Source organism: Vipera ursinii (genome assembly GCF_947247035.1).
Source record: "Vipera ursinii genome assembly, chromosome: 10".
NCBI lineage: Eukaryota > Metazoa > Chordata > Lepidosauria > Squamata > Viperidae > Vipera > Vipera ursinii.
Window position 1 is genome coordinate 21,177,323 of NC_139520.1, and position 22,874 is coordinate 21,200,196.

At 47.7% G+C, this 22,874-nt stretch overlaps 1 protein-coding gene across 6 annotated transcripts in view; it reads right to left on the minus strand.

Annotated features, from left to right (window-relative positions):
- The window catches only part of GSE1 (Gse1 coiled-coil protein), a 167,315-nt gene continuing 144,441 nt past the window's right edge, over positions 1 to 22,874 (minus strand). For 4 of the 6 annotated variants that reach the window (XM_083370802.1, XM_083370803.1, XM_083370804.1 and 1 more), the window contains exons 4-17: positions 18,318 to 18,505; positions 17,282 to 17,479; positions 15,938 to 16,129; positions 15,558 to 15,850; positions 13,506 to 13,833; positions 9,513 to 10,090; positions 7,880 to 7,992; positions 6,823 to 7,093; positions 6,184 to 6,291; positions 5,031 to 5,408; positions 3,103 to 3,378; positions 1,777 to 1,880; positions 1,047 to 1,177; positions 2 to 447 (exon numbers count right to left, since the gene is read on the minus strand). In XM_083370802.1, coding sequence (XP_083226928.1) covers positions 327 to 447; positions 1,047 to 1,177; positions 1,777 to 1,880; positions 3,103 to 3,378; positions 5,031 to 5,408; positions 6,184 to 6,291; positions 6,823 to 7,093; positions 7,880 to 7,992; positions 9,513 to 10,090; positions 13,506 to 13,833; positions 15,558 to 15,850; positions 15,938 to 16,129; positions 17,282 to 17,479; positions 18,318 to 18,505 — 3,279 coding nt within the window. In that variant the 3' untranslated portion in view covers positions 2 to 326. Of the gene's footprint in view, positions 1,178 to 1,776; positions 1,881 to 3,102; positions 3,379 to 5,030; positions 5,409 to 6,183; positions 6,292 to 6,822; positions 7,094 to 7,879; positions 7,993 to 9,512; positions 10,091 to 13,505; positions 13,834 to 15,557; positions 15,851 to 15,937; positions 16,130 to 17,281; positions 17,480 to 18,317; positions 18,506 to 22,874 lie in introns of all 6 variants that reach the window. The other 2 variants (XM_083370806.1, XM_083370801.1) reach the window with 2 other exon arrangements.

The window sequence follows — 22,874 nt, forward strand, 5'->3', positions numbered from 1 at the left end:
GGTCCTGACCAGCAGCTGTAAAAACACTAAAGCAAGTCCATTTTTTTTTCCTTTTGCCAAAAAAAGAGAGAGAAAAAAGCAGAAACATATTGAAAATGGCAAGCTTTTTATAATAATAATTAAAGTAATAAAAACATACAAAACCTTTTTTTAAAATATATACACACTAAGGCTGAAGCACCTTTTTTCAACTCTTTTAATTGCAAAATCTTTGTATGAAAATTCCACCCAACGGGGTACATAATCTATGCATCGTATGTTCTATACATCTTCCCCTCCCCAGGAATAAAAAGGTACCTTGTTTCGTTTATTCACTTTTTTATTTGTCAGGTTGAAGTGCACTTCCAGCCCAAAAGCTGATGGATGCATGGGAAGTCCGCGTTTGGAAGCTGCAGTCTTCTTCTACTAGATTTATTACTGTGCAGATTACGGGTTATCCAGTTCATTCTAACCAAAAAAACAGTGGATGTGTACTGGTATTCTCTTGGACGAAGAGACAAACGTATTTCAGAACAAATAAAACGGGACTCAGGTATAGCAATCGAAGTAATATGGCAACGAAAAGGAGCACAAGTCAAGATTTTAAACCCGGCGGCCCCTTTGACAGGAGGCAAACGTTAGTGTCATTGATGGAATCTCTGGATTCAACCAAGATCTTTTAAAAAAAAAAAGAGAGAAAGACGAAGATGCCGAAAGAAAATTAACCCTTTCCAATGTCTTGAAAACGTAGACTTTCATCTAAATGGATCACTTGCAGAGTTTTGTTTTTGCTTTGTTTTTTAGAAAAGAAAATTGGTTCAGAGTTCGGTTGCACTTTTTTAAGGGGCGGGGTTCAGATTTTTCTGGCTTCCCGCCAAATCTATTTTTATTTTTATTTTGCTCCATGCATGGCACATTCTTTTGATTTATTTATTTATTCTTTTTTATTTATTTAAGCTTCAAACCTCCCCGTGAAAAATATTTAAATATTCCAGGTAATAAAATAGATTATTATTATTATTATTATTTCTATATTCTATGTTTGGCCTAGTGCAAGGGCGTGTCACCTGGGATACCCCTTGAAATAACTCCGGGACCACTGCATGGCAGGCAACGCAAGGCACTTTCGCAAGTGATCCAGTTCGGCTTGAATCCGTTCCCTTTCCGAGGCAATTTTCTGCTTCTGGTTCCTAAGTTCCTGCAAAGAAGAGAAGACTCGCTTGAGATTCGTCACGTCCTCCTCCTACACTGAGGCAAGCAGGGATTTATAGTATGGGTGTCCAACCTTGGCCATTTTTAAGACTCTGGGCAACTTCAAGACTTGTGGACTTCAACTCCCAGAATTCCCCAGCCAGCCATGCTCCCTGATGATGAATTCTGGGAGTTGAAGTCCAAAAAGTCTTAAAGTTGCATGGCTGGCTGGGGAATTCTGGGAGTTGAAGTCCACAAGTCTTGAAGTTGCCAAGACTGGTCACCCCTGATTTATAGGATTCTAGAAAACACAGCACCAAAAATACAACTCCTGATCCGAGATGTCACAGAAGCTTCCCCGAGTCCAAAATTTCCTCTTTTGCTTTAGCAACCGTCATGTCCACATTGCCTTAGACTGAGTTGCAGAGGAGCTAAGCAAAGATGGATGGGAGACCAAGAAGAGATCCGAAGCCTGGAGTCTTAATGAGGAAATCACTCCCCTCCTCCCCCAAAGGCACGGACTTCCAGGTTTGGCCAAAAAAGCTCACGGATGGGTTGACTGAGGGACTCTTGCCCATTTAGCTGTGGGGTGGAAGCCCTACTTACCGTCATGGTATGCGAGAGCTGTTCTGCGGTCAGACTGAGGCTGTAGTGCTGGGCCTCTAAACGTCGGCACTGAGTTTGCAGCACTTGCCGCTCCAGGTTTTGCTCTGCGATGGAATTTGAACCGGGTTACTCAACTGACAGGAGCAGGAGAAGGGGCCTCTTTGAACAACTGCTTTTAATAACAAGGAACGCCTCCAATGATGTCAGCAAGTTGGCAAACCCATGCCGACCCCATAGGCTTGAACTATAAATAAAGCCATTTCCCCTATTTCTAAGGGTCTTTTCACCTTGTACCTGTGGGAGAGGTACTTACTGTACGTGCATAAATAAAGATATTAATCTTTCCAGCTCGGATGCTTTTTAGACAAAGGCACACTGGACTAAGAACCACACCAGCTGCTACCATGTCTGGTTCAGGCTACTTAGATGGAAAGTCTGTTTGTCAGATGTTTGGGAAACTAAATCCGGGCCCTTCCTCCCTGCCCAAACCATGGTGGGAGAGAACAACCTGCCAGAGATGAGATGGGTAGAAAATAAATTTCATATTAATTTTTTTAAAAAATCATAATCTACATGTTGGAGCATTCAGAAGTTAGCTTACTGGCCTTTTGGGGGAAGAAAAAAGAAATTTTCTCTGCCTTCTCCAGCACGATGCTCCAGAATCCAATAAATAAATAAGCAGACAGATAAATCATGAGGTTTTTTTTTCCCTTGGGGAAAAAAAGAATAACCTTTTAACGTTCCTTTCAGAATTAGCTTACTGGGTATTATTCCACGGCAAATGGAATTTGCAACAGATTGCAAGAATGAACCCCAACAGTCTGGCAAACGCACACTTGGGTGATGCCTGCTTCTCACCCTCCCCCCGCTTTTTTAGGGGGGGTGTAACTTGGCCAACTGAATGCTCCATATCTAGAAAACAAAGGATTATTGTTCTCAATGGAGGCTTTCATTTATTAGGTTATCTCTGACAATGCCAAGCTCTGTCCCCACACCGTAGCCATCAGTCAGTAATCCTAATGGTCAATAAATCTTCTGATCCGGAGAAAGAATACTAAAGATGCAACTAGTTAATGAAAAACAGCCACTTGGAAAAGGAGTCACAATCTGCTCTGTTTTCCCCCCTGAAAAAATAGATATAAAGCAAAAATATATTGGGTGGGAATCTCCTGGACCAGTGTTTCTCCACCTTGACCCTTTTAAGATGTTTGGACTTCCACTCCCAGAAACCCCCAGCCAGCACTGGGGAATTCTGGGAGTTGAAGTCCAATACGTCTTAAAATGGTCAAGTTTGGGAAAAAACTATCCTGGACCGCTGCAGCTTACCGTCAACATGCTCTTGATAAGCCTCAAAGATTGCTTCAATCCCGTGCCATTTTGGTCTGGGGTACTCCTCCTCTTCTTCCTCTTCCTCTTCCTCGTCTTCTTCGGAATCCGAGATCTTCTCGTGTTCTGGAGGAATCAGTCCCTTGTGCTGGGAGTCTTTCTGTCCGTTTTGCTGAGGCAAAGACCCCCAGCTGGAAGTCTGCAATTCCGGAATGTTATAATGGATGGAAGCGTCCGCTTTATGATTCTGCTCCGCCAAATGAACCATTGAATTGCCTAAAGGCCAGCAGACACAAAGGAAGATATTGGCACCCGGCTGAATGATGACTGGATCTCTGTGTTGGCACCAAGTGCGACAATGACTTGGGTCAGGAGATTATAATTTCTGAAGAGTCGTATGATAATGTAGATAGCTACGAGGAGGCCTTTGATTTAGAACAGGGGTCTTCAAACTTGGCCCTTTTATGACTTGTGGACTTCAACTCCCAGAATTCCTCAGCCAGCTTTGCTGGCTGAGGAATTCTGGGAGTTGAAGTCCACAAGTCATAAAAGGGCCAAGTTTGAAGACCCCTGATTTAGAATATAGAATATAAGGTTGGAAGGGACCTTGGAGATCTTCTAGCTTAACCCCCTGCTCAAGAAGAAGACCCTATACCAGGGGTAGGCAACCTCGGCTCTTTTATGACTCATGGACTCCAACTCCCAGAATTCCTGAGTCAGCATAGCTGACTCAGGAATTCTGGGAGTTGAAGTCCATGAGTCATAAAAGAGCCGAGGTTGCCTACCCCTGCCCTATGCCATCTGTACAAATGGTTGCCCTGTCTCTTCTTGAAAACCTCCAGGGACGGAGCACCTACAACTCATGGAGACAGGTCATTCCACTGGTTAACTGTAATTAATTGTTAATTTATTGGAGTTTTATTGAATGGAATCCTATGCCAAGGGCAAAATCCATCCCTGGTTTTGCACATGTATAAAATCCCATTTCAGATCTAATGGACGTCCTCCACTCTCCCTAATTCTTCAAGAAACCCAGGGTTTCCAGTATGGCTTTTCTGCCCACCTTACATAATTGAGATGGAGCATCCCTGTCATGAGACGTCCGTCAGCGGAAGAGGGTACCACAAGAAGGCGTTTTTCTTCCCCTTCTTCCCTCTTCTTTCAAGAGAAGCCAGATCGTCAAGGATGGTGTAGACTAGAGCCATGTTTCTCAACCTTGGCAACTTTTAAGACACCTGGATTTCAGCTCCCACAGCCCTCTGGCTAGAGAATTCTGGGAATTGAAGTCCACACAAGGTGGAAAAACCCTGGTGTAGAGAATCCCGCAGTGTGCCAGGGGTTGGATCTGATGACCCCTTAGGTCACTTCCAACTCTATGAGATGTTTCTAAGCCCTGATACAGTGATGTAGGAAGCTTCACATTTCTAAAGGAGATGGAGCTTCTAATCCCAATTTTGGTTCCTTTCACCCATAGGCTTCCATAGGCTACATTGTCCTTGATTTACAACCAATCATTTAGTGACTGTTCAAAGATCCAACAGCATTGAAAGCAGTGGCCCATGACCATTTTTCACACTTACGCCTTGAGGATCCCCATTGTCACATGATCAAAATTTGGATGCTTGGTAACTGGCATGTTATTTATCACGGTTGCAGTGTCCCGGGGTCATGTGATCCCCTTTTGTGACCATCTGACCAGAAGCCAGATTGACTTAACAACCACGTTACTAAGAACTGCAGTGATTCCCTTAACAACAGTGGCAAGAAAGGTCGTAAAATGGGGCAAAACTCACTTAGTCACTGTCTCGCTTAGTGACAGAAATTTGAGGTGTCAATTATGGTCATAAGTCAAGGACCAGCTGTGAATACCCCTGGAATGAACCGGTCTCTCTGCCTCTGGGGTTCCTAGTGGCCCACGTCATCCTTACCTTTGTGTTTCTGCAAAGCCTTCTGGGTGGACTGCAAGACAGACTCGTGGAACTGGTGAGCAAACTCCTCGGCGAGGAACGGTTCCCACTGCTTGTTCTTCCCGTTCATGCTATGGGAGAGCGGAACAGGGACCTCTTTCGGCAAAGAGCCCCGGACACAGTTCAGGAGGCTGAGGTTCTTCTTGACCGTGTGCCCGTCGCTCAACCGGGGCTTCTCAGCAGGAAGAGGAACGGGGTCTTTGGCTCTGGAAAAGTCATGTGGTCTCAGATGATTTGTTCTGCAGGACTCCGTGGCCTTCTGGGCTTCTGGCAGAGAAGCTGGAGCCACGTTGACCGGTTTATCCGACTCCAACGGTGCCGTTTGCTGAACTTGTGAGTCTTTGGGAAGAAAAAAAGCCACACACCAGTTAGGATCAAGAAGACGTTGTACCCTGTGACACCTCTGGAATTCACTCCTGGTTAGAACATGGGGATGGCTAAGCCCAATCATGCAGAGAGATACCTTTCCATTTAATCCTTCGCAGAGTTGGTGTTCGTTTCCTGATAAAAGAAATATATTTGGAAGCAAAGCAAAACCGAAACTATGCTTAGCAGTAGCCTGAGGGTAGCTTTAAGCTTATCCCCGAAGAGGAAAACGGTTACTTGCTCCAGGCAAATATGCGCACAAACAAACCACGGCCTGCTGGAGCCCAGATCAGCCATTTTATTTGACAAGGGGCTTCACGGGGACCACCCAAACTGCAGCCGTCCTCCTGCAGAGCCTCAACTCTGATTCCCGTATTCCCAACCCTGGTCTGTCTTGGCGTGATTTTTGGGAGTCCTTTGGAGATAATGAGGCTCAAGGGGCATTTCCCCCCCCCTCTTTTGAAATTTCTGCAAAAATGGGCAAAGGTTGCATTTCCACCACTTTCTTGGGAAGCCCCATTGAAGCAAATGATGGGAAAATCAAGATGGTCACAGCCCCTTTTGAGACAAAGCATCATCCAACAGACCAAACAGGCTTCTGGAAAGCTATACATGTCCCATTGATGCCAGAATAGAGTTAGATGAGGAGATGGGGTTCCATCGGAAGAATCTCCCAGCCTCAGGAAGCCACTGTCCATGGTCCTTCCATGTCTTGCCATGAGATGCCACCATTTATATAGCTACTTACCAGCTTGGGCAATACTAGGACTGTGCCGTGGGGAGTTTTTAACTGACAATGCCGTGCAGATATTCTTTTGTTTCATGGCATGAAGCATCTCTGCCAGCTTCTCTTTATCTGCAAAACAGGAAGCAAAGACGGTTTTCAAAGGACCAAGGACAGGAAGCAAGAACCCTATCAACATGGCCTAGGAGAAGACCCTGGTTGGGTAGGTCTACCATGGGACATACATGTGTTGAGTCAACAAGCATTTGGCACTTTTGCGAAATTATTTAATTGTTTCATGGAGAGGATGCTTTGGGTTCTTTGGCTGGAAGCTTAAATCTTGGCAACTTTAAAGACTTGTGGATTTCAACTCCCAGCGTGACTGGCTGGGGAATTCTGGGAGTTGAAGTCCACGGGTCTTAAGTTGCCACGGTTAAACACCCCTGCTCTAAGGATTTCAAAAGCCATCTGCAAGGGATCAAGTATGAATTAGAACCAGTTCAGGCAATCAGCAGGAGCTCTCCCTCACGTATTTTTTCAAGACTCAGGACAGACAAACAATCTAAGACAGCAATACTGCTTCGGTTCCTCCAGAGAGCTGCAGTGCTCGACAGCCATGGAGAAACATGAATCTCTACAATCTGCAGCACCCCGGATCAATACCTTTCCTCTTTTCCGCGGTAACGTGGGTTAAATTGAAAGTTGTGAGGAACCTCTTCTTCTCTTCAAAGTTGGGACCATGGTTCATTTCATCCGGGCTGTAACGTGTGGAGAGCACAAAACGAGGGGAAGGCGTTGGACGCTTATTCTGGATGGTGGGTGGGGAAGGGCTGCTCTCCCTCAACATTCTCCGTCGTTTCCTCCGCTTCTGGATCAGCAGCTCCTCCTTCTGTTGCTGAGTGGTCAGCCCAAAAAGCTGCAGGAACTCCAGCTTCTAGAAGAACCAAACAGGAACGTCAATTTACGAAGGCTTTCTCTTTGGCTAAACTAGGCATCAGCCAGGGCTTCCACACCATCCATGGTTTTCTTGACCACAGGAAAGGTCTCATCCCTTGGGACAGATTAAAACAAGAGGAAAGGCCATAATAATACCTTAAGAGCATCTCATTTTTAGAGAAATACCTAGCCGGTCAACCCTTTGTGATAAAAAAGCATATCAACTGTGAAGAAAAGGAGAAAAATATCCATGACCTAAAAACCAGGGGTCTTCAAACTTGGCCCTTTTATGACTTGTGGACTTCAACTCCCAGAATTCCTCAGCCAGGCATGTGAGGAATTCTGGGAGTTGAAGTCCACAAGTCATAAAAGGGCCAAGTTTGAAGACCCCTGACCTAAACAAAGGTCTAAGATCTCTTGTGCGGCCAACTGAAAATATGAAAGTGTCCTCTACTTGAGTAGTCTCCGCCACACCACCACGTCTACCTTAGATTTATGACCCCAAGGAGAATTTATCTTCTGGCATCAAGCACTGCTTATCTTTAAAGGCCAACCATGCACAAAGCAAGCGTCATCTGTTAGAAGGAAGGCTGCACGCTTCTGGTTGCTACCAAAATTCAGACCCTGGCTTCCTTGTGAGATACATCTTAGGTTAGGGATAAGGCCAAGTGAGTCCTACAGATCGTAAAATGCACCTGCCCTGTGCCTCCTGTGGTAGTGAACCCTCTGTTACAAGCCAGAACCCTTTGATCTACATCATTACGGGGAACGGGATGACACCTACCTCAGAGGAAGTGTCCAACTTCAAAGGGGGCTGTTCTGCAACACAGCGTAGGTGAGCCCGCACTTCCTCTTCATCGCTCTCATCATAAGAATCATCCAGATCATAGTAATATCCTGCATACCCCAAGCAAAGCAGATGTGAACTTTGATGGCCGCCAAAAACCTCATCTTTTGCCAAGGTGCCCTCTTCTCCCTCCAGAAACCCAAGCAAGGCCATCGGAAGCATCTGCGTCCCACCACGATGGGTCTTCTCAGGGAAGAGCTGAATTAATTCTCACAGCTGTTCTGGGTTCTCAGAAGGACAGGGGCACCAAGGGCAGCTGGACCTATCATGTAAGACTGCTCTACAGGGTGGCAGCTATCCATCTGCCAAGACAGGCATGGAGCCTGAGCCAGGGCTATTTTGCCTGGGAGAACACTCAGATCCTGCAAGGAACAAATGAGGCAACCCAGCACCCGGTTTAAGGAATGACAGGTAAAGCTCAGAGGAAGGCAGGAGGCAGCCAGCTGTTGGCTTCTGGTGCTTATAAACAGGAGATGGCAGCTGGATTTGTCCCCACAGTCTGGTTCTGCTACAAGATGTTAGCCTCTCTCTTGAACCATAAAAGAGCATCAAGCAGACACATATGCAGGCTATTACAGGTCAGGCCTGAGGTTTTCATGGAGCAGGATGAAGGCCAATTTCCAAAGGACCTTCCTTCCAGGTGTGATATGGAGCCAACTGGGACCTTGAAGGATGAGCACCATAACTCATAACCCCCCCTCCCCAGGCATAGAAGTCAACACAGCCCTAGCTAACACACTCCTGCAAAGGGGCAAACTGGAGGGACCCTGGGCAGAAGGAGAAAGATCTAAAGAGAGAGAAGGCTACGCTGCCTCATGATGGAAGCCCTGAATCCCCCTCCCTTCCTACTTAAATGTTTTGTTTTCCTCCCTTTTGCAAATCCCACCATGGCTGTACATTCTCGATGAATATTTAAAGCTGCTTTATTAGTCTCCGTTCATCATTTATTAATTGGGCTTGTCTCAGAAAGACAATTTGCAGAGCAGCTTGAAATAGGTCTTCAAAGGGAGCTGCAGAGAGGGGTAGGGAAACCTGCAGACAACGGACTCCCTGGTAAGGCCACGGTGCTTTTTGAAAAAGCAGGGGAGACCTTGGGGAGAGGGGGGACAGGGGCTAAGCAGAAACAAGACAGGGGTCCTTTCATTTGACATTCTTCGCCTGGCCAGAGATACACGAGTCTTGGCTTGGATGTAATGTCTTTTTTCCTGATTCCTTTTATTCCATTTCCATGGGAACAATGCTTCTCTCTCTCTCTCTCTCCCTCTCCACTAACCTCACTCCCTTCTAGCCTAATGTTGTTCCCTAGTTGGGTCATGAAACGTCCGCAGGAAAACCACCCAGCTCAGAGAGCACCAAGGACCCCACACAGTCCTCCTCCTCCTCCTCCTCCTCACTTCTAGCACTGATGATGTTCCCTTGTAGGATCCTGAAACATCCACAAGAAAACCACCCAGCTCAGAGAGCACCAAGGACCCCACAGTTCAACCCTGAGCTACAAAGATTCTCTTCTATCCATTTCTCAGTTCTCCTCTGAAGCAGGAAACCCTGAGGAGGGTCGATGGGCACCAACCTTTCTCCTGAGCTTCTCTCCTCTTCCTCTCCTCCATGTCCAGCTTGCTGACCAGTTTGCGCTGCTGGAGCAAGAACTCGTCGTAAACATACATGGGATCATGGCCTCTGGGCAGGAGATGCCTGTATGGTGAGCCTGTCTGGTTCTTCAACGTCTCGACAAATGGTCCGCTTTGTGGGAGGGGGGTCCTCTGCTGCAGGGGCTTCTCCCATTCGCTTAATAAGGGTCCGTGGGGAAACCCACCGGGCTCGGATCCACCCGTCTCCCGGCCTGGTAGGTATTTGTCCAAATGTTCCTTTTTCCGGGCTCCGTCCTCAACCTTCTCGGGACAGTAGACTCGTTCCACCTTGACCAAGGGGATGGCTTGCCGGGTGGACTCGTAGGGGCTGACGTGGGCGGGGAGTGGCTGGCTCTCCTGTAGCCTCCTAGCTTCCGTGGTGTTGTCAATCAAGGAGACCGGGTTCCAGAGTGACGTGGGCACCGGGTGGGGTTGCGGCTTGGGGGATATGAGTGGAGGGGGCCCTCCAAAATGCTGGGGTTGCTCTCGACTCCCCAATTCAGGGCGGTTCGGTCCCAGTCTGGAGAAAAAGGAAAGCAAAATGGTATTAATGTAAACAAGGCTGCCCGGGGAATCCTGGGCTTTCATTACTAGGCAAAGTGAGTCATACCAAATTTTATGAACTTTTTGGGCATGGCTGTTAAGCAAATCACTGTACCTGTTAAGTAAAACATTGCGCTCATGAAGCATTTCCGGCATAAATAAGTCCTCGTTGTTGCTTCCAAACTACCTCATACCATCTCGTTCTCTTTTTGCCAAGCAGTGATCTGAAAAAGAGCTGGTTGCTCTTTTTCCCATGCCTTCCTTTTAGCTTTTATTTTAGGACTAAAACGCAAGTTTTTTGTTTTTTTTAGAGCATTTTGATTTTGCACTGCTCGTTTTGTTCGGCTGAGAATTACCCTGGGAGTAATGCACGCACAAAAGCCTTACGCAAATAAAATATTATTATTATTATTATTATTATTATTATTATTATTATTATTAATTATTATTATTATTATTATTACTACTACTATTACTACTACTATTACTATTACTATTAGCATTATTATTATTTTGTGCCTGTCTTTTATACATTATGCAACACAACATCCAAAAGTCAGTTTCTGCTCTGGATCACAGTTCAGTGCAACCAGAGCTGGACCTTTTCTCTGTAAAACTCTCCAGTAGAGGGCGCCCTGGCCACAGAAGTTGTCCAGTTCATGCCTGCGGGACTCAGAATGAGCGACATCTAGTGGCGTTGCCATTAAATGCGGCAGAAACCAGATTTTCCTTGTCACAAGCGTTGTGCTTACTTCTCGGCTGGACACAAATGCCAATTTCTCCAAGGAAAAACACACAGGAACCATCTAAAGGCCACCTAGTGAGCTTCTCTGCTGTGTTCAATGTGGAAATTCTCCCTCTCAAGCCTTGGCAACTTTTAAGCTGTCTGGACCTCAACTCCCAGAATTCCCCAGCCAGGATGTAACCTGTAAAAAAAAAACCTGGAAGGGATGCATTTTGCCAGCATAGAAACCATACTGTCCAGTTGTTTGGGGCTTAAAGCAGATGCTCAGCAATTTGCAAACCACAGTTTGAGTAATTTATATTAAATGTGTGGCAAGAAGCTTTCTGAGTAGCCAACTGAGCTTGGTTAACCAAAAAGGAAACTGCTTTTAGAGTCCATTAGAGTGGTCAATGTCTCTCCTGAAAAGCATCCCTCCATAAATTAAACCGCAGAAAAAGGAAGGTTTTGCATGTCAACGAAAGCAGCCTTGTCTAGAGTGCTTGTTCCCTAGACAGGAATGACCTCTCTGTAAATTAAACAGCCTAAGTCAGAGGTGTCCAACCTTGGTAATTTTAAGATCTGTGGACTTCAATTCCCAGAATTCCCCAGCCAGCATGGTTGGACACTTCTGGTCTTACCTTTAAATGTAAATAAATACAATGCTATTATTTGTGAATCTTGATATTTGGGGGAAATGATCCCTTCATATTCCCTAAATCAGGGGTCTTCAAACCTGGCCCTTTCATGACTTGTGGACTTCAATTCCCAGAATTCCTCAGCCAGGCACGCGTGCCTGGCTGAGGAATTCTGGGAGTTGAAGTCCACAAGTCATGAAAGGGCCAAGTTTGAAGACCCCTGCCCTAAATGAATATGCTTTTTATTTAGCAGCGTTTTTCAACCTTGGCAATTTTAATTTGCCTGGACTTCCATTCCCAGAATGCCCCAACCAGCTAAGGCCGAGAACCCCTAAATTAGACAATCTCCAGGATGTCTTTCAACCATCCTACTCTGATATCCAGATTCTAATACCTGGAAGGTTGCAAATCTCCCCTGTCAATCATCATTCAGGCTCACAGATTCCAACACGAAGAAGCCGCCCTCAAAGTTACGCTCAAGCGACACAGAGAATGACAAGCGTGTAATCCTTAAATAAGTCGCAAAAGCACAACAGAGACTCGATAAGCACCAGATTTGCTGCAGCCGTGCACAGAACAGCTTCCCACTCAAGAGCACCAGGGTGCTGTGTACTGAAACACCAACGGCAGATTCCCAGTGCGATGCATTACACAAACCGCTGGGCAGGCAGAGTGTCTCTGCAAAGTGCTTGCAGGAGGCAAAATTTACGGCGGAGGGGGAACAGCACAAATCCAATGTCAGGCTTCCTGGGCCCAACAAAAGAGCATTTCCAGAAGTGCCACAAAAGAAATCGTCAGACGAGCAGAAGTAAAAGCAGTTTCGTGAAGAAAACACAGGAAGAAGATGGGAACAGCAGCTGCAGATTTTACCGGAACCGTGTCTCCAAACTGCCCCAAAGGCGTTTTCCCCCCACCCCAAAAAAGGTAACTGGACTTTCTTGGTTTTTTTCCCCTTTAAAACATTTTGCTTCTCATCCAAGAAGCGTCTTCAGTTTTCAAGGGGGACAAAAAAGCCAAAAGTCCAGCTGCCTTTTGGAAAAAAGCAGCTTTGGGATGACCATGACCTGGAGGATTGAAGGAGCCCCATAGACTCGTGTCCCCAAAATGTGCTTATAAAAAGATCACGACGGAGACCTGAGGCAGTTATCTATCCACGAGAATGAAGTCACAGAGAGATGGATTTGCAACGATGGGGAAACAACGTGCGGCCCACCTTGCATCTGCCGCATCGCTTATCTAGCCGAAGTGGCTTAGCGGCCACTGGATTTCGGCTTTTCAGCGTTCTCTGGACATCTGCCACATAGGTGACCCAGCTCCAGTGCAAGAGGATGATGGGATGAGAATGTGACACGGCCAGGCACACCAGCAATCCAGGCCTCCTTATCCCGATTAGCTTCCTTAATCCCCTGGAGACACCCAAACTACCAACGATGGGCTCCAGCGGGAGAGCTGAGCCGAGTCAGTTCTGCTTCAAGAGCGGATCTTCGCCGAAGGTCTTATCCCAGGCTGCTCTTCCTTGCTCAGCTCAGCGCCTGCTTGGAATCAGCTCAGAAACAGAAGGGCTGGCTGGACCCACTGCACAGCTGCTGGCTTGACGGCCGGTCTCCAGCTTGGCATCAAAAGCACCACCCTGGTGGGTCGGAAGACACTACTGTCCTCCTGAAGAGCAAGCATCCAGCTCTTGGCCAAGCAGACCGTAATGATCTAAATATCAAACCTGGACCACTCAACCCCACCAGGGCCTGCTGTTCGAGGCCAGCCAGCAGCCGTGCCAACCCCGTCTGTAACCCATCAGATTTAGAAGTCCCTCCATCTGCCAGACAGCTCAAATTAGCGACAACTGTCTCAGAGACACCTGGTCACTGCTGATGGCATGGAGGCCGCCTTGCCCCTTTGGTCTGGGCATCCAATCAGCTGTCAGGTGGCATTGCAGGGTGGCTGCTGAAAGCTAGGTGGCTACTTGCCCCCCACCCTGCCCCCCAAAAATGGTCAAAGGGGGCCATCCGCCACCTTCACCTCCCACAAGCAGCTACCTGGAGTTCTCTGGCCGATGCTCCACCTCCATCTGTCCGGCTGGGCGCCCGATGTCCAAATGCTGTTCCAGGACCTGCTGTCGAAACTCAGACACCTGGGACTGGCGGTCTTCCTTCTCTTGTCGTAGCCGCCGTTGGCGGGCCAGCCATTTCTCCTCCTCATTGGTGCGTTGGATGAGGAGCGCGGCGGCTGTGCTGCCTCCAGGCGGGGGGAATAGACTGTGATTGGAAATCAAGCTGGGCACTGGGTGCTGCGAGGCAGGTGGCTGGTGCAACGGAGGCTGGACCGCTTTCGGGGTCTGGGCAGCAGAAGAGTCCTTTGGTTTTTCTGCCGGAAAATAAAAATTTATACATATATATATACATACATACATGTGTATTCCTTGATAAGATTAGAAATGCGAATCCCAGGCATATTAAAATTAACAAACTAAACGAACACTGGGATGAAATAAGAGAAACTAAAATAGTTTTTTATTGCTAAAAGATCAAGCTTTCATTGGCTAACTGCCAATGTCGTCAGGATGGAAACGCTGGGGTGGGGAGGTCGCGTTTATACTGTTGGTGTCTGCACTCTACTCACGGAGCGCGTCACCGGTCTGTTTGTTGAGGTCGGCCATATTTCTTTGAGTTGTTGTGCATCCGTTTTTGGAGGATGTAGTTGTCTCTGAGTGTCTGTTGTCAAAAGTGGATTGCTGATAGTTCCATGTGTCGTAGCCATAGCTCTAGCCATTGCCCATGTTCTTATACCAGAGGTTCTAAACAGTTGTTGCTCTTCTTCCCTGTGTTCTACAATGCAGGGTGGTTGTGTGTTTGTGCAATCTTGATTTTGATACAGTGAGGCGCTCTGTGAATGCTTGCGCTGTTTGCCTTTCTATCGTGCACGTCGTTCCTCTTCCCAATTCCTTAGTGCCTGGCATGCAGGGGGGAGGTCTATGTGCCAGTTGATAGAGGAGTGGTTTGAAAACCAAGCTTCCTTAAACAAGCGGCCGCCTTTAGAGTTGTCACTGGCAATTGCCTCGGTCCCTGTTAGATTAAAGACGTGGTTGTGTGTAGCCATGTGTGCCCACACCTGTGAATGTTGTTCTTGTCTTCTAATAGCAAGTTTGTGTTCATGCACCCTAGTCCTCAGTTGTTTTGCCGTCTCCCCAATGTAATTGCAATTGCAATTCTGGCATGACATCTTGTACACGACTGAGGATTTTTCTTCATTGGGGAGTGGCTCTTTAGGGTGCATGACACAAGCTCGTAAAGTCCGATCAGGTCTGTGGGCAACACCAACCTTGTGAGGGGCTAGTATGCGCGCTGTGGCCTCGGATACACCGTGGATATAAGGCAGTGTTATCTGTGATGTTAATGCGTTTTCACATTGATGGCGGGTAGGTTCACCTGGCCTGCTGTGTTGTCTAATGAAGTTAGGTGGGTACCCGTTGTGTGTGTGTGTGTGTGTGTCACAATTGGGCGTGTAATGCCTTTGCCAACAGCTGTTGACACCATTCTGGGAGAAATAATCTAGGTTAAGGAAGGAAACCATGAGTGGGGGCCCACAGACCAATTCTAGCAGCTCCACAAATCACACACATATAAACACACACACTTTGTAGGTGGGTTTCATAATTCTGGTAACGCAAGCAGAGAAGAGAAGAGGTGGGAAGGAAGAGGGCTATGAGATAGGCAGTCCTAGGACATCTCCGCTTCTCGGAGAACACTGGTTACAAAATGGTTGCCCATCATCAGCAGAGGCGAGCACTTAAAAGGAAGTCAAATTCTACAAATTCCACCCCTGACTGGCCAACCCCTGGATGCACAGAACACCCTCGGCACAAACAAGCCTCAGAGAGTGTTCAACCGTGCACAGAAATTGCACGCAATGCAACAACCCAAATGAGATGCAAACTACAATCTATGGAGAAATGACACTTCAAATTGCAAAACCATCCCATGAACTCATCCCAACTGAAACTCGGGTTTGAAGACTCTGTTTCTGCTCACTGTCTCCCTGGAAATAGACTGGGTGTTTCTGACTGATGGCAGAAAGCAGCTGAAGGTCACCTGCTCGGTTTGGCGTTAGCTGTTCCGATGGTTTGACACGTTCTTCGGCTGGGTGGGTCCTGGGCCCTTGCAATTCTGAGACAGACAGGAAGGGGCCTTCCATGGCTTTCACAAGGCTCTGCTCCTTTTCCCGGGCTCTCTCGCGCTGTCTTTCCAGCTCCCGTTCCCTCTCCCGCTCCCGTTCTCGCTCCAGTTCCTTTTCCCGTTCCCGTTCCCTTTCCCGCTCCCGATCAGCTTCTCGTTCTCGCTCCTTCTCTCGCTCCCGTTGCCGCAGCTCCTCATCCAACTGCAGCCTGCAAAGTCAAGAGAAGAACAAAGCTCACGGAAACCGGGAAATAACTTTAGCCCGTCAATCACCAAGGTGTTCCAACACTCCATACCTCTCCACGGTCAGGCTGGAGAGGCGTTCCGACTGAAGTGCAGAAAGAGATGAATGGGACAACTCGGCGGGGTACCTCATTCCCGATAAATGGAGGTGCATGGCTGATGGGTGGAGTGGTGGGAGCGAACCAGGAGTTGGAATTGGGTAGAAAGGAGAGCGAAGAGCCGAAAGGCAGTAGGAATCATCCATCCTGGGGGGAAAAACAGAGTTGTTAGGCTATTTTGACCCGCCAGCGTCCCATAAAGTTTAATCACATTATGCTTCTAGCTAAGCTTCGGCTTGGCAAGACTGGGCAGAAATGAGCACAACAGCTTTCTTACCTCCCTCACTCCTAATTTGTATGGAATATACTTGAATTCTTCCTTGGCCACAAAATCATTCAAGACAGCTACCGCAATGTTAAACAATAATAAAATAGCAGATAAAACCACCCTGGCTGAGTAGAAGAGCATTGTAATATCCTTAAGAGGTCTAGATAAATGAAACCTCTACTACGAATGAAGGCAAATCTATGTGTCCCAGGATAATGTTGCAGGATCCAATCTGGTTCGGTCACCGGGACCAGAGGTTTAGTCTTCCAAGTTTTTGGACTTGGTGGTGATCCATCCTCAGGAAACTTTTCTCTAGCAGGCACGCATGTCTGCTAGAGAGAAGTTCCCTGAACTAGAGAGAGATTCTCTGAGGATTGGCTCAGCACGAGTCTGAAAGCTCAGAAGACTAAACCTCTGGTCCTGGAGATCGACCCAGGTTGAAACCTTTATTATCTATTACTCAAAACCTGACAGGGTGGATATGGGAAGTGTGACTCCAAGAAAGACATTCTAGCCACCCTACTCAGAAGATGCAGTCCTTGATCACCATTGAGCCAACCTCACTAGATGGGGGTGTCCCTCAGGGACCTTCTCGGATGATTTTGAGGAAGGATCTACCTGCATTCTCGCCTGCTCTAAAGCCAAGTCCACAGACTCCAATACATGACTGACTCATTAGCATGGAGAAAAGCTGGAGGCAAATTCTCAGCTTTACGGGAGGCTCTTCAAGGCATTTGTTTCCAGTCCTTCAGATCTCCATGGACACAGCGTGTCTTGCTAGCTGGGGTGAAGCTGGACAGCAGCTGAGTCTGCTCAACAGGACCTCGTTCAAAGGACAAATTAGCAGCCCATCATCCGAAGTCCTGCTGCTCTTTTAAGTGGCAACCGGCTGTGTTTTATTTCGCTATGTGAAAATCCTCAGAGAGGGTTCATTAGTGGTGGTTCTAAAGGACACACCTGGAGGACAGGTGACTTAACCAACCGGATCAGGACCGAAGGAGCACAACCTTCTCGCACAACTCTTCTCTTACCTGAAAGCCGGATGAGGGAAAGGGTGGTGAGCCAAGTAGCTGGGGTGGTAATAAGCAGCGGCAGTGGCCGGGTCCAAGGCCAGGGGAGGCAGGGAGGACACCCGGAGCTCCTCGGCTGCGTGGTAGGGCCGGAAGCTCCGCAGGTAGTCTTCGGTGACAGCATTAGGAGGCACCACATGGTGGACAGGACGCTGGAGGCTGGAAGGGAGAAAAAGAGGGAGGGAGGAAAAGAGGGATGGATGGATGGATGGATGGATGGAGGGAGGGAGGGAGGGAGGGAAGGAGGGAGGGAGGAAGGAAGGAAGGAGAATTATAGGAGTCTGCAATAATATTTCCAAGCTCTTTTCCCTCATGGACTGGAGCCCCACTTCTGGGCATCCATTGTTACGTGTCCCCACATGCAGCAAGCCCGAAAGAGAACAGGCAAATGGGAGGCCTGATCCCCATTAGGAAAGAAACATGTCTGACTGGGAGCTGAGTCAACATTCTCTCCTTAGCACTGACATTTGGTTGGGTCTGTCTACTTTTACAGCTACTTGGGCGGCCAAAGAGCCACCCAAACCTGAAAACTGCTCCTGTTTCCCAAAACTTCAAGAAGAAAAAGTAGCAGCCCTTCTTCCTTCCTCTGCAAAACACACACACACAAACACATACACACACACACACACACACACACGTACCACTATCGGGGGGGGGGGAGAAACTCTTGGGAACTATTCTTTTGTTGACTGCAAGCTTTCCTCTTGATCATGTTAGTAGGAGGCACGTGGCAACCCTGTGACCCACGGCGCCATCTCCTGCCAGTGCAGAGAAGGGCACATAGAGGATGGCTTAGAAGGAAGTGTGGCGTTGGCCCTAACCGAGCACCGGCCCGGGGAGGCCTCTGTGCTGCACAAATTTCCTCGAACACTATCTGCAACCCACACCATGCCATCCTACCATTCGGATGAACTTGGAGAAACAGGACACAAGGGTCCCGTCCAGAGCCACTGTGGGAAGGGTAGGTATTGGCCCAGCCTCCTTTGGCCTCACTTACTTGAGAGGTGGGAAACGAGAATCCTGGACGATGGAGTTGGGTGGGATTGCAAAGGAATAAGGTGTCCCCAGCAAATGGGAAGGGACGGTTGGGCCACTGGCTTTCTCCTGCGGCAAGGGAGCCTCGGCGATCAGGCGGTCCCGGTTCGTGCTGCTGCCTCCTCCGCTGCTTCGTGAGCCAGCTTCTTGCTGAAAGGAACACAGGCCCCATGATCCCCATCCAGAGAAGACCCCAGGGGAGATAGGACGAATGCAAAGGGCACAAACAAGCCATAGATATGCAGATTACCCCAGTGTATCTTGAGTGGCTGTATACAATCTTTTAATCAGGGGTCTCAAAACATGGCCACTGTAAGACTTGTGGACTTCAACTCCCACAATTCCCCAGCCAGCCATGCAACTTGAAGATTGGGGAATTCTGGGAGTTGAAGTCTACAAGTCCCAAAGTTGCCAAATTTGGAGAGCGCTGCTTTAAATAAAAAGATAAACTTCAAAAGGCAGCCTGTACGTATACTGACAATCTGACAGCACATTTGCCCCAAGTTAGCTTGGAAAAAGGCAACATTAAAAGTAACTTTATGCAGAGAGACTTTCCCTGTTTTTTAGCCCTTTGGTGACCGGAATTTCCCTGCAGCATTTGGCTTAACACGTGTTGGGGTCTACCGGGGTGGGGGGTGGGCAGAGATGCCTGACAAACAGCAAGAGAGGCTGGCCTCTATTTGGTTCAGCTACAATTCTCCCCGGTTGTTGTTTTTTTTTAAATGGGCCCCGGGCCAGCTGTTCTGGTGGGCCAGCCTAGCATCAGCCGAGAAGGCAGCTGCTCCTGGAGGCTGCTGCAAATCCAGCTAATTCTGTAGTGTGCATAAAAGCCGTGACGGCAGGAGGAAGCTGGCACGGCCACCGGGGTAGAGAATGATCTGTGACCAGTTGCTCCCTGAAGTGGGCAGCCACGGCCACAGCTGCGTAAGCATCTGCTTGTCTTTTGCCATTACAGCTTCTCTGGCAACACCACGGTGGGAAGGGAGAGCGGCACCATCTGGTTTGAGCCATACAGGGCGCTCTCTGCTCCCCGGCTTAATCCCAGCCAGATGTGCTCCAGGCAATCACCTGCACGTGATGGGAGGGGGGGGAGAGAAGAAGCAAGAATGCTGCCCCCCCCAACCAAAGCTAGCGATGCTTCTTTTGGGCAAGGGTCCCACGGATACTCAGACATGTTGACGCACGGATCCTCTGGCTGACTTAGTGCAGCAGCGGGAAGAAGGATCGCCAGCGGGGGGGGCAAAAGTAAGATAGGGGAGATTAAGCGGAGAGATGACTCAGCCCCGTGCACACATCTGCATTTCAAACAGATGAACCGAGAGCCTTGGCAAGCCTTCTCTATCTGCCAGAGCATCTTCTCTTTGGGGCAGGAAACTCTGGGTTGAATTTAGGCATCCCTTGATTGGTCAACAACAGAAACAAGAGTGCAGAGAAGAGCAACCTAGATGATTAGGGGTCTGGAGGCTAAAACCTATGAAGGATGCTTGCAAGAACTGGACATGGCTAGTCTAGTGAAGAGAAGGACCAGGGAGTGACATGATAGCAGTCTTCCAATATTTGAGGGGCTGTCACAGAGAGGAGGGAGTCAACCTATTCTCCAAAGAACCTGAAGGCCAGACAAGAAACATTGGATGGAAACTGGTCGAGGAGAGATTCAACCTAGAAATAAGGAGAAATTTTCTGACAGTGAGAACAGTCAACCAGTGGAATGGCTTCCCTCCAGAAGTTGTGGATGCTCCATCCCTGGAGGCTTTCAAGAAGAGACTGGACAGCCGTTTGTCAGAAATGGTATAGGGTCTCCTGCTTGAGCAGGTGTTGGACTCAATGACCTCCAAGGTCCCTTCCAACTCTGTTATTCTCTTACCCAACAGCTGGAAGTACGTAGCTAATGTGGTGGAGGCCCACCCAGGCTTAACAAGAAAGCGAACTAGTGGTTGGTCACCTTCACACTGAAGAAATGAACAGGAACCCCCGAATGGCTGTAAATTCTCTCCCTTGTTTTATGGGCTTCCCTCTGAAAGCCTATTCCATTTTGGAGGCCTCTTTCTATTTTGAAGGAGAAGGTCAAGAACCCAGGTGCAGAGTTTGTCAGGTCCACAAGTTGACTGAGTCCATTGGTGCTCTGCCCCACAGGGTCCTTGCAGAGTGTGTTCTGCTCTTCTTAATAGGATAACTGTCTCCTAAGGGTTACCAGGTTCAGCTAATATTGTGGTCCAGATGTTCACCTCTATGGTCTCTCCTGCCCATTTGAGTCTCCTTTGGAATTTATTGCTTTGCAAAGTTACTCCTTTCGAGCTTTCCCTGCTACGAGGAGAAAAAGATATGAACATATCTGACAAAATCGTAACTGGAAACTCCTTTAAAGCTTTCCATTATTTCCGATTATTTGTACTCCAGCACCGAATCGCCATGTCCCCTTCAAGTTCTGTAGTTGGCATATTAATTACAAAGAGACTTCAATCCTGAAAGCAGGATGTACCCTGCAGATTAAAGAATGTATATTTGTGCAATTTATTTTATTCCAATTGCAGAATGCGTATACTTGAGGAACAAACGGTATACCGTTCATGGCTGTTATTTTTTTTCACAAGAAAGTTCTGTTTTGCTAATGTAGAGAGGTCCTAAACAGCTCTTCAGTTCAATGCATTTGTCCACACAGGTCACAGTCATATGAGCGTTGAGCCACAATGATCTCACAGGGAGGGATTGTCAAAGTTATTTGAGAAGCGATGGGCAAGTCTAGAAGAACACAAGTGGAGATAATGACCTGTCCTGACCTGGGGTTAAATCTTCCCATAAGAGGTGCTAAGTATACAGAACACATGTGCGATTTAAGATGATCCACCCAGACGGTTTAGCAAATATCCATCAGTTCTGCAGAGATGCAATCTGAAATCTGTAGAATTCAGGCCATCAGTCTACTCCCTCACCCTGATTCTGCCTAAAGGGTGATTTATTTAAACAGCTTTGGAAGGGGGATTTTGTTACGGATCCTCAGCTAATTCCTTGCTTGCCAATATTCAGGGTTTAGCAGTTGGTATTCCCTGAACAGGAGCTAATGTCTACTTTGGCAGTCTTCGGAGAGGGAAGGGGGCAGATGTTGTTCCACTCTGAATTTGGAAAGCAACTCAGCTGGAATGGAAGCAGATGGGGCAGCTCCAGGCAGAGAGTTGTTGTTTTGAGGGATTGGATCACAGAAATGTTCTGCTTGGCTCAAGCTCCTGATGGCACTGAAACAGGACAAAAGCCCTACGTTCTCTCCTCAGAAGGAAAAAGAACCACAACTGGGTTTGCTCCTGGACTTTAGCAGAGTAACAGAGTTGGAAAGGATTTTGGAGGTCATCTAGTCCAACCCCCTGCTCAGGCAGAGCACCCTATACCATTTGAGACAAGCGGCTGTCCAGTCTCTTCTTAAAAACTTCCAGTGTGGGAGCCTTCACAACTTTTGGAGGCAGGTTGTTTTCACTGATTAATTGTTCCCACTGTTGGGAAATTTCTCCTTAATTCCAAATTGCTTCTCTCCTTGATTAGTTCCCATCCGTTGCTTCTTGTCCTGCCTTCAGGCGCTTTGGAGAGTAGCTTGACCCCCTCTTCTTTATAATATCCTTTTCCAACAATTTCATAACCTGGAAGAAAGGCTCCTATTTTGCATTAAATGTGCTCTTCCAAAGATGAATTGCCTGTTTGGGTGTCACCTTAGAAAATATGACCTACCTAGGATTCACTCGTGCCCAGCCAGGTACCAGGGGAGACTATTCCAAGTGTATTTATTAAATATGAATACAACAAACATTCTGCAAGCTGCTGAGAACTCCTCCTCAAGACTTGCAAATCTCCTCCCAAGATCCATTGGCCATAATTAATTCATAGAGATGGGCCCCTGATTAGAATTTTTAATGAGCAGGAACAGCTGTTCCTTCTTAGAACGCAGCGCCCGCCTGGGGCGCCACACACCCGGTCCTCTCTCACAACCAGCCAACAAACACATCCTGACCTTCTCTAGGAGGCGATGCTCTGGATGGGCCAGGCAGGAGAGCAGCAGAAGACGGCTGCAGTAAAGAGGGACAAGGCCTCGGAGCGTGTTGGAGAACGGGTGTCCAGAAAAAAAGGAGGTGCATTGTACATTCTCCAGCGGGGATGGGAACAGATCAGAGGAGAGAGAGAGCCACCTGCAACTGCAGAGGCTGAGGGATCTCATCTGGCTTGCAAAGGGTTTGATTTGTCTGTGCAATCACTTAAGTATGAGCCAACCGTGTGCTGCAGCTGCCAAAAAAGCCAATGCAGTCCTAGTCTCCTTTAACAGAGGAATAAAATCAAGATCAGGTGTTTATACCACATTATAGTGCCTTAGTAAGGCCACAGTTAGAATACTGCATCCAGTTTGGGTCACCATGATATAGAAAAGATGTTGAGACTCTTGAAAGAGATCAAAGAAGAGTAACAAAGATGATTAGGGGACTGGGGACTCAAACATATGAAGGACGGTTGCAGAAATTGGACTATATCTCGTTTAGCGAAA